Genomic DNA, 12082 nt, shown 5'->3' on the forward strand with positions numbered 1-12082 from the left:
GAGCACTTGCTATGTCATTATCTTCAGTACAGTGCTAACTAGCTAGCTAACATGCCAACCTGACACATTTCTGAGAGAATTTTAACTCATGTTCATACATTTTTTTTTTAAGATATTTAGCGAACATGAACTGCTTGAATAGAATTTCTTGGAAGTGTTAAGTCATGTGTTCATAATGTACTCTCTGTGTGTCTCTTTATAAACACACAAACACACATCTTTACAGCTGGCTGGGTAAACAGCTAACGAGCTAATTAAAAAAATATATTTGAGCGGACTGTAGACATATTCATATTTAATCATAATATTTACTGGTAGAGATGGCAAACTAGCTACCTGAGCAGGGGTTCAGAGTGGAATGTTAAAGCACATTTATATGCACTGTTAAATACAGCTCATTAAAACTGAGGGGGTGGAAGACTAATGTGCCTTTTCTGATACACTGTATGAGACTCTTACCAATTTAATTTTTTCAAACCACTGCTCATGCAGCATCACAAAGCAAAGGGATACACTTGGAGGCTGCTTTCCTCTGCATGCATGACCTCTGACACATGTCTAACTAGTGGTATCGTGATTGACACTGTGAGAGTATGCCATCCCTTCCAGGAGGAGAGCACGACCATTAGTCATTAATGGCATATGGTTAATATCCAGATTGATTAGAATTTTTCTCCAGACAACAGAGAAACAGACGGTTAAAGCCTTCGTCAGGAGCCCAGGAGTGGCTGCTTAGTTGTGCTGGTATTTAAACTCATGACCTCTCTCAAAAGTCTAACATCTTGACCACTGAGCTACCAATTTGACTACTTTCCTTAAACAAGAAAGGCTAATTCCATATACACTATATAGGAAAGTATTGGGGCACTTGGCTTTTCCAGTCATATGTGGTTCTTCCCTAAACTGTTACCACAAAGGTAGAGCACATAATTGTATAGCATGCCTTTGGACATGGAAGCATTACATTTTCCACTCTCTTGAACTAGAAGACCAAAACCATGACAATGTCCCTGTACACAAAGCCAGCTCCATGCTTTACATGAGTTAGACTGGAAGTTCTGCAGTGGCCTGCTATAGACCTCTGACATCAACCCTACTGAACAACTTTGGGATTAATCAGTATATTAACTGCACTCCAGGCTTTCAGACCTTACATCAGTACCTACATTTATTAACCCTTGTGGCTGAATATACTAAATATGTATAGTATATAGCAAAACTATACATTTAACTCTGCTTTTTATGTAAAACCACACTCAACATGCACCATTCACATTAGGCATGTTGCTTGCACAAAACAACAAAGATACTAAAAATACATAAAAAATAATCCAGCTTGTGCTATCAGGCAGAACTTAATGTAAATTTGCAGCAGAAAGGTAGCAAAATAATAGAGAAAAAATAGTTAGCAATAATAAGCAGTTTTTAAAAAATGCAAACAAATGTACTTAACACAATTAAGAAAATGTAAATCAGATGCTATGGCCTTTACAGTCACCAGATATCAAACCAACTAAACATGTATGAGAGATTTTGAACCAATGTTTTACAAAACTATTGTCAAATACCACTAAAGAGAATATCTGTTCATTACTCTAGTACAGGATGGAAGACATGCAGAATCGATGCCATGAGGATTTTTTTTTATGGCACCTCTTGCTGAATGAACACTTACTTGTAGCATTAATGGATTTTTTTTTATCACTGAGAGAATTGTTTACGAAAATAAGGAATCAAAAACAGAAAGGAAAAGACAGCAAGTCTGCTCTGCTTATGTAAGACTCTAATCCAAACTGGCGGGGAATGAGAGGCATCCCTGAGGGGAATTAATGAGTGTTTATGGAGTTCATTAATATTCTCCATGGCTTAGGAACATGCAGTTTCTCACATGGGGCAAAGGTGTAAAAGAAATATATATATTTATTTCTAGGTCCCTTTTTAAAATGAAAGCAAATTAGTGATGATGTTAGCTGCTTTGTGGAAAAGGTCAGATTTTCTTCATGTCTCATCTTTTCTACTAAAGCATGTGATTGGACAATAATCTTGATAGATCTGACCTCAAATAGATCATAAGTGTGTTTGCACAAACTCATTCATGAAAGCTCAAGTGCACACTGGAATAGCATGTGAGTGTGTGTGTGTGTGTGTGTGTGTATATGTGTGTGTATGTGTGTGTGTGAGTGAGAGAGAGAGAGAGAGAGAGAGAGAGAGAGAAAGAGAAAGATAACTACATATTGCATCAAAAACACAAGCTAACTTTGCTTATTTACAGGCTTTCAACAATGCTGCTAAATGGCAGGCAATTAAAAAGAACAATGCAATCAGGGCTATAATTGAAAAAATAAACCCTTCCCATAAATCACAGTAAAATCATTGAAAGCCCATTTAGCAATTACACCCACATGGCAACACATTCCTGGACCCTATCCAGCCTGTATATATGTGATTTTGTTTTTTAATGCTTTTAAGTTGTTGGTAGGATTCGCTACTGTAACAGTACATCTATCGCTTTGAAGCTCAGCTGTACATCTGCACCTGATGAAACCCAAGCGTGGCGGGCAATTGTGCTCGAAATGTGAAATTCATCCATTCGTGTGTTTAAAGCCTGCAACAACACAGCTGAGCATACAGACCTTTAACCTTCCTGGCATTTTATAGCACTACAATGTGTCATATTTTATATCTATTAGTGGATGAAGTACACCATTGCTGTACTTGAGTAAAAGTACTACACATTAAAATTTTGTGAACTGAAAATAAACACACTCTGATAAAGTACAGATACTTGGAAAATAGAAATATACCTCATTACTGTCTACCATGGTTTCGATCTCAATACATTCACAACATTATGCATTCTCTGTCTACTTAACGCTTTAGGTTTATAGAGAAGGTAAAGTAGATTAGCTTTGCTGAAGAAGGTCCATAAGTTTCTTTTTGCTTTTCAATCAGGGCAATGCAAAGGGGAGAATTTTAATTGCTCAGAGGAATTTTGCTCACACACAAACACACTTGAGTTGGGCAAACACACACACACATGCATTGTTCATTCAGGATGCCAAAAGACAGTGTAAATGTGGGAGACATAAAAAAAACCACCCAGAGAAAGTGTGTGTGTGTGTGTGTGTGTGAGCGAGAGAGAGAGAGAGAGAGAGAGAGAGAGAGAGAGAGAGAGAGAGAGCAAGAAAGAGAGGGTTGTGAAAAAGGAAAACCTTTTCTAATGAAGGATGTTTGCTGGGAATGTCTGAGTCTGATGGGGTGCTTGGCACCAAGCTTGGGAAAGCATTTCCAAGCATCCTGTGTGTGCGTCTGTGTGTATGTGTTCATTCAGGAGGCCTCTCAGATTTAAGATGACTTAAAAATGTCTGTCAAAAACCTACACTCTTACAAAATAAAGCTTTAACCTAAAATGTTAAAATGATCTTTGGTATGTTCTGAGTTTTATGTGGAAAGAGTCAGAAGCCAAACCATTACATTTTTTTATTTGCCACTGTACCACAGCACCATTGAATTCTCAAAACTGATGGACAGTAGTTTGGTTGTAAGGAAAATCACAGGTTTATGATAATGCCTTCAGGTTAATGTTTTTCTGTGAGATGAGATTTGTTACAGCCAGGAATTTTAGTTTTCTGAAATGAAAAACTCTCTGAACACTGTAACATGACCAGATGGATTATTTTTGTCTAATTACCTTAAAAAAAGGGGAAAATAATAAAGACAGGGGAACGATATAAGGAAATTATCTGCTTTGCAAATTTTCCATAATATTAAACGTAACTATAAATAGATGAACATTTGAATGCATGGCACTTGGCAGATGCCCTTATACAAATATCTAATACATACAATTGAGCAGGTGAAGGATAGGACAGTGGCTGCTTGGTGGTGTTGGGATTTGAACTCATGACCTTCTAATCAGAAGTAAAATGCCTTAAACTACTGAGCTGCTACTTTGGCAGTAAGATATCGAGCTCTTCATCAAATAAATTACTGGTGTACATGGTACACAAAACTGGTAATTGCAACACCATCACACTAGCATGTTGTGTTTTAGTCCTTACAATCAGTGAGATAAGCTACATACTGTACAAAAATACAGCAAAAAACATGTCATTCATCTTTTAATTGTGAAGGACTCACTTTCCCAAGAAGCACTTGGGCACAACGGTGAGCTTCCTCCGGCGGTCTTTGATAAGATGGCGGCTCTTGGTCATCATCATGTGGTAGAGCTTCTCTCCTTTCTCTGCGATCATAACATAAGCGTCCCGCTCCATTCCCAGCTTGAGACCTGCACATGGAGGAAAACAGTTAAGTATTACAATCAAGAGTTCAGAGAATGTTACCAGAATTATGAAAAACAGCAAAGAGGGAAGCAGTATTTTATGAAAAAAGCACTGATTATCTTTGTTGGAGTCTGTGTAAAACAATGATTTGTCTGAATTTTTAAGTAATGCATTGATTTCTCTCATATTTTTACACTTTCATCTCTGGGGTAGATGATATCCATGATGCATGCATCCTCACATACATACACCTGCGTACTCTTTCTTCTTTCTCCCAAGTGGATAAAGTGTGATGAGCATCTATAGAATTAGTCACGTAGCTGATGTTAGGAACATTGTGTTATCCAACATTTCACTGGGTAGCAGCTAAATATAGTGAGTGCACACCGGGGAACCGCATGTAAATATGCACAAAGTCCCCAAGGACAAACAGGAAAAGCTTTATTAAGAAAAGAAAAAGAAAAGAAAAAAAAAAGAAAAACACGAGCTTAAAAGTCAATCAACTTGACCCCAGCTTATAGAAGGAGCTGCACTTGTGAACATGACCTGGGTCAGACTGAGGAGAGGAATTTTCAGAAGCAGAAAACAGCTGTAGCTGAAAAAGCAGAAGCAGCTGTATTCACTTTACATCTCCAGGTGGACTAAAGAGGGCACTTCCATTTTCTAATGAACGTCTGCTGCTGGTGATATGTGTTTCACAGCTTCGGAAATAGTTTACTTTGCTACCGATATACAGTACAGTAGTGTTAATCAAGTCAAATCAAATTATGAAATCAGTGTAATGTATCATGTATGAGTTATCAGATTGTGGAAGTCTAGCATTAGCATGTTAGGTCAAGTCCGATTTAGCACCCTTGGTCATTCAGATACCTAAAGACACAGAGAGCTGTGAGAGAAAAACAAGACTGTGGTAATGTCAGAATTATGAGCCTCATTACTGCAGGGTTCAGAGCAATAACAGCACAACCACAAGCTGCCACTCAAAACTGTGCAAAAGGTACCCTGGTTCAAAAACAGCAAGAAAAACATGTATTCATGAAACAAGCCTAGTGCGAGGCTACCACGATTACGCAGCATAACATTAGCTGAGGTAATCTCCAAACCAGCAAAATCATAGAGGTGGTAAAATTTCTGCAACTGAATCACTGCCATGAGCATTTATAGTCCAACGGAAAAGTATGAGAACATGAAGCAGACAGCAATACATGTTTATGCATTATCGTTCACAGCGTCTTTATTATAACAATGGGTAGTCTCACATTGTTTTATGTTGGTTTATGTAACAACTTTGTCCTGGAAGAAAGTTGTTTTATTTCACTGTGTACTTTGCCGGCTGTATATTGTTGACTTTAATCACAAATAACACAATTTGTTGTATAGTAATAAGGTAATCATCATAGAAAATAGATGTGTTAAGGGCTTTATCATCCAGAGATGGCAAGTACAAATCCCAAGAATGCCAAGACATCTATAACCAGGAGTCCAAAAGAGTGTTTTTGAAAGTTTTACTAAGGAGTAGGCGGGATGACTACTTTCTCCACTGTCAAAGCGACAATAACCAATTGTGGACATGCATGAATCTGTATGTGGAAGAGGGTCATCGAGGTTGGCCCTTAACTCTCAACTGCTTAGTTGTATAAAATAAGAAAAAGTCACTCTGGAAAATGGTGTCTGCCAAATGCCATAAATGTAAATGTAAATCAGTGTTAAAATTAATCTTTTCACCCAGCTGGTAGCTGTTGTGTGACAAGTGGGGGCTATTGCTGAATTGGACAGTTTTAATATTTGGCCACACATCCCATTGTCCCATTCCCCTAACCCTCAGCCTATCCCTGGGCTACCTATATTTTTCATTTTACTAAAAGGTCTAATCTAGGTCTACCCTGCCTTTCTTCAAATCAGTTCTGGAGCTAGGAAGAGTCACTCTTTTTCGAAATAGTATTATTTCAGCTTTGCATCACGTTTTGAATTGCTGCCTTGTTTAGAGATAAATTCAAATTCAACCATTTCATTTAAAATGCTTTTTTTTTCTTGTTTATAATAGAAGTAATAGACCATTCAAACTTATATATATTCCTGTTAGAATGTAATCTATTAGTCCGTTATAGGTAAGTGCCTGTAATTGTGTAAAAGTAACTCAAATGTAAATGTTCCCAAATTGAAAAATGTCTCGCTACTCATTTGAGTTGTATCATAAACATGCCTCTAAGTTTTGTTATATGATATTTTATGCCACCACTAGGATGTAGCCGTGGGTGGCGATTCAGCGAGGGTTATGTGCGAAGATGATGATTGAGATGGCTTTGGGGCAGAAGAGAAAACAGCTGGTGTGACTCCAGCATGCATGTCCACACAAAACATGGTTTGAGGCTGCCTCACACTCAACCTAATCACTGTTAAGACGCCATAAAGCAGCCATCAAACCCTCTACGTCATCAGTGCATTAGGGGATAACAGATAAGAGACACTTCTACCAGTGATAATGGTTTATGACCAGTGCTTGACCCTGTCTGAGCCAGCTTTTCCCCACAATCAAATCAAGCTCTGAGCTTGTGATCTCTTGCGATGTTCCAGAGTCCACTGTAATCCAATAAAAAATTCATAACCATGCAACTCAATAGTTTTGTTTTTCTTTCATACAAGTATTAAATCATATGCTTTGAAAAACTGTTGTTCATTTATAACCTTTTCTGATTTCCATTTCAGAAATTATACTGTACCCTGTATTGGACCCTGATCCAAGTTCTAACCTCTACTCTACAGAAGATCTGTAGACTCAAGTGTTAGTGTATGGATCTTCATTTGTCATGTCAGCACAAATCTTTCAAACAAAGAGTGCCTGTTAGGGCCAGATGCTGATCCACATAATCACATTAGCATGCTGCTTCCTTTATCCTGAAGTGTCATTGGGCCTGATTGTAATTAAATTGAAGCCACTAGGAAAGACTGTCAAAATAAGGTAGCACTTTAGCATGTCAAGCAAAGCATTGCGTGAAACGTAATTAACAACCGTGTCTGAAAGCCAGACCTGAGGCCTTTACAAAAGAAATGACAGGGAAAGAGTGGGAGAGAGGTGTGACTGATGGGGGCACCTGTTGCACTGGGCTTCATTTCAAACGGATGAAACACGATCTGCCTCATAAAAGAAAAAAAGCTTCTGCTTTCGCACAGCACCAGAAAAGAACGTAATGTTATGTGCTACCGTTAAGGCAAAGCTTTGAATGCCTGGACTGCTCTGCATTTTCAAACTGGAAATTAGGAAGTGATACTGCAGATTGATACAATATACTAAATAAACACAGTGTCGATGTTTTTTAGGTCTGTGGTTTCAAGCTGTGATAAGATGCTATTCAAAGTGAGTGGACTGTGCTACTAAAAACTCTGAAATGGACATCAAACAACCAAACCATGAAGAACAGGTGGCCCTGTGTGAGACAGGTGTTTTGAATCAGTCATGGAAAACAACAAAGCAGTTCATAAAAACATTACACACAGGAGGCCAATGTGGGTGTTTATAGTAAAAAAGACTCCTGTGCTGCCTTTAAGTGCTGTTGGAAATATCGTAATTATGATGTGAGCGCAATTGAACTGCATGGCAGTGTTGTAATTACCACTTGGAAATGGAAATGTTTCTATAAGCCCTGACTTTCCGAACTTAAGAGTCGGGTGTGTAACAAAAAGTCATGCGTGGAGACCTCTGCAGTGGAGAGAAAGATTTAAGAGGTAATTTTACATGTTAAAATAAACGTCTTGTCTGTGTTGAAACAAAAACAACAACAAAAAAAAAAAACCATTTTCTCATGCCATCCATTCTTTCTCGCATTATCTTAATTTTCCGACCAAAACCACTTGAACCACATTGTGTCAAAATCACATTTCTTAACCAGTATGCATGAACGTTCGAGTAGGCCATGAAGGCATCATTAGTTTTAAGTTGGGTTGTAGCAAAATAATATTTAGAACGAAATAAATTCACTCAGCTATGTTTTTTAATCAACAAATCCAAAATAAAAAACATTTTAGCAGGTGGTAGGATAGCCTGGTGCAAAGCAGAGTTACTGTTACCAGCAGCTGGTCATTTTCCCCTTACATTTTCCCCTTACATCAGATCATCAGCGAATTATTTCTCTGATACCACATACCACAGATTTTCCATCAAGTACATTTTATACCGCATGTCGTATTAGCTTTTACTCCCCACGCACATCAGCGAGCCTTGGGCGCCCCTGAACCTGTCTCTGATTCACTGGTTGTTCTTCCTGGTAGGTACTAACCACTGCATTTAAGGAACATCCACATGACTTGCTTAAATTCTGATCAAGTCTCTAGCCATCACAATGCGGTCCTTGTGAAAGTCACCCAGATCCCTTATGCTTGCCCATTTTTCCTGCTTCCAACACGTCAACTTCAAGATTCTTCATTTGCTGTGTAAAATGTCGCACTCATTGATATGTACAGAAGGGGAAATAATTATGTGAGCCTCTGCTGATGTAAATTTACCCCTTACAATGAAATGAACAGTCTAAGATTTTTATAGTAGGTTTGTTTTAACAGAAAGAGAAAGAATATCAAAACCCAAGAAAAAAATAATAAATGAATATTATGCATAAATTATTCTGTATTTGATCGAGTGAAATAGGTATTTAATCCCCTACCAACCAGCAAGAATCCTAACCACCGCTCATCCTTTTAGAAAAAAATGCTAATATCAACTCATTATGTGTATAAAAGACCCCCGTCACATAATCAACCTCTTCTATTCGAACCTCTCCACCACCATGGGAAAGACCAGAGGAAGGAGAACGTCAGGGACAAGACAGGTCTACAATCTTGTCCCTGACATCAAAGGACGTCAGAGACAAGTTTGTAGACCTGCACAAGGCTGGAATGGGCTACAAAACCATCAGAATGTTCCCTTGGCCATATGCTTTTGGCCATTTTCTTACTGGGAGACAGATAATTACTGACTATAGCTTGCTGCGATACATAGTGTGTCAGACCGATCTCTATCCAATCTATTTCCACAGTGGTTCCAACCCCAAAATGCAACATAACTAGTTAGCATGTTAACTCCAATAACGTTTAGCAAGAACTGTCGTGACAAGTTACAATTCTATACACTGATTTATGAGGATGTGAAAGAGTTATTGGGGATATGCCTATAAAATGACAAACAATATTGTAAATTGTTTTTGGTCCATCTACATAATACATTAGTTCTTAGATGAGAAATTGTTTTTTTTATATAGATTTGACATCATTTTTTACTAGTAAGAAAAACATACTGACTATTACATGTTTAATCCTTTCAGTCTTTCTGAATTTAAACTGCTGCTACAATCATTTTCAGCTGCACAATGTTAAAAACAAATCAGAGATTACGTAACAATTTTGAAACAAGTGCGTAATGATTTCAGCATGCAGTCTACTTGATGTGAGCATTACTAGCTAAACCTTTAAAAAAAGAAAAGAAATTTGAAACATCAAGTATGACCCATAAAAATAGATTTAGGATAAGGGGAAAAAAATTATGGGAATTCACCCAAATCGATTCTGTAAGAACAAGCCAGTGGCAAGAACAATACCACTTACTCTCTCTCTGTTCACGCTCCTTTAAAATGGCATCCAGCCATTTTTGCTTGTCTTCTGCATTCTTGGCCATGCACACAAACCACTTGTTTTTGGCTGTGTTGTGGATCTTCCAGCCGTTGGTCACAGTGTAGTTGTTGCTATGATAGTCAGCTGGAAAATAAAACAAGAAAAAAAGAGAAAAGGTTACAATTTCCAGCAGTTCTATCAACTGAATCAGAACCACATGATACCACTAATCTCAATAACTCATGGCACAAGGAAATATTTTAATCTTGTTGTGAATTGCAAATATCAACCGTGCCTTGGAAAAATATTTTGTTTTGGTAAAACTATTTTGCAACACATTTAAGAGCTTTCAATATATGGACAAACGTGTGTGGACACCTGTATAATAACCTACACTCTTCTAGGATGATGTTCCACTGGATTTTAAGTGTGGTTTGGAGATTTGTGCTCATTCAGCCACAAGGGTGTTAGTAAATGTTATAAAAATACAATATTTTAAAATATTTGTAAAAAAAAAAAAATAAAAATCATTAAATATTTTTCAATATAATCTCAATGTGACTAAATGCAGATTGAGAGTTTGTGTTTTAAAATAAATTATTAAACAGAATGAAATTTTAATGTACCATTTGTAATTCATTAATATGGAAGCATCTGTCAGGGATTTAAATGTTTGTTTGAGCCCCCCAAAAAAACAAATATTAATATTTAATGGTCCTAAAGTTATTTTTCAGAAATGAGTAAGAATTAACAAATGCACACCTGAGAGCTCCTGTGCCATGTGCGCACTGAAATAGACAGGAAAGGGTGGGGTGAGGGGCTGCTGTTGGGGTCTGAATGGTAAATTCTCTTATATGTCGGCTTCCTGTATAACGGTAAAATCATGAATAAATATGCTCTCATATATAAAGTTACTTTCTCTGTTGCATTTGTGCTAAATTTCTGTGTAATTGTTTAGTTTTTAAACCAATTAAAGCTTAATATTTTGCCATTTTTGGCTGGGTCCATTTTTTTGGTCCCCGAAATATAAATGACAATATAAAATATTTTCCATTTATTACTCAGTATTCTCCCTAAATGATCATATAATAACGATCAAGAATGCTTAACTTGTGTAGGCACAATGAGTCTATACATTTTCAAAGGTCATATCAATAATGTGGTAACTGTCTTGTTTTAAAAGCTTCCCAAAGATATTAAATTGAGCCTTTAAATTTTGACTCATATCTACCCTTTTTTCTATGGTGTACAAATGAAGCCCGAAAATGAACCTTTTGCTTTTAAATTTATATGAAAAATGCAAAAGGTTTAAAGAACACCATTAAAATGGCAACAGCAGTAATGGCACATTTTCAAACTACCTCCTGTCATTAACCAATGTAAAAGTGTGCGTGTGTTTGAGGGTGCGTAAAAAATGTAGCCCTCAAGTCACAGCCCAATTTTATCCCTCGTTTGACAGCAGGTAAAAAGAGTGGGATGAATTAAAAATGAGCCTCTGTAATGGGCAGTGGGTTAATGTCAAGATCGTGGAAATAGATTTGGGAGCACTAAGAGGCCTCAGGTAGAGCTTTTAGCCCATCTGAATAAGATGGGAGGAAGCTGACCGATAAATCGTGACTGAGTGGAGGTTAACGGATAGCTCTGCGTCCAGGCAGCCTGATAAGGATGCAATTAGGGTAATTAAACGAGAGCTCTGGAGTGAGACGGAAAGAGGAAGAGGTGAAGGAGTGAGGACCTGTGAGCCAAAAAGCATTGCTCCATGCTGATAGATTGAAGGGGTAGACATTCACATCATAATATAGAAAAATCTTGCAGATGGGTTTCCATTTAAAAACAGCGCTATTGAATTTTCAAATGTGATTGATTCTAGGTGTTGATTAATTTTCTATAACAGCAGCTCGGACATTATTTATTGTTTCTAGGTGTAGAAGGTGTACAAGCGTGTCTATTACAAAAAAAGGGTGAATTTTTTTTAGAGATAGACATCTTTATATAGTACCTTGAAAAAGTATTGAGACCCCTGACAAAAAACTGAACTCTCATAATTGAATTACAATTAAATTCTCATTCTCTTTTTAAAATGCTGAAACTCAATATCTAATAATCCACAGCTTCCAAAGCACAGGGCTTGAATATGTATGCATTCAAGTTATTTTAGCTTTTAATTTTTCATAAAACAAATTTCTTAACAAAACTGACAG

At 37.2% G+C, this 12082-nt stretch overlaps 1 protein-coding gene across 1 annotated transcript in view; it reads right to left on the reverse strand.

Annotated features, from left to right (window-relative positions):
- prex1 (phosphatidylinositol-3,4,5-trisphosphate-dependent Rac exchange factor 1) overlaps positions 1-12082 on the reverse strand; it is a 77262-nt gene that overhangs the window by 34584 nt on the left and 30596 nt on the right. Inside the window, exons 9-10 of the mRNA XM_046871125.1 lie at positions 9876-10025; positions 4141-4288 (exon numbers count right to left, since the gene is read on the reverse strand). Of these exons, the coding sequence (XP_046727081.1) occupies positions 4141-4288; positions 9876-10025 (298 nt within the window). The remainder of the gene's footprint in view (positions 1-4140; positions 4289-9875; positions 10026-12082) is intronic.

This window comes from Silurus meridionalis, chromosome 17 (genome assembly GCF_014805685.1).
Source record: "Silurus meridionalis isolate SWU-2019-XX chromosome 17, ASM1480568v1, whole genome shotgun sequence".
Taxonomy (NCBI): Eukaryota; Metazoa; Chordata; class Actinopteri; order Siluriformes; family Siluridae; genus Silurus; species Silurus meridionalis.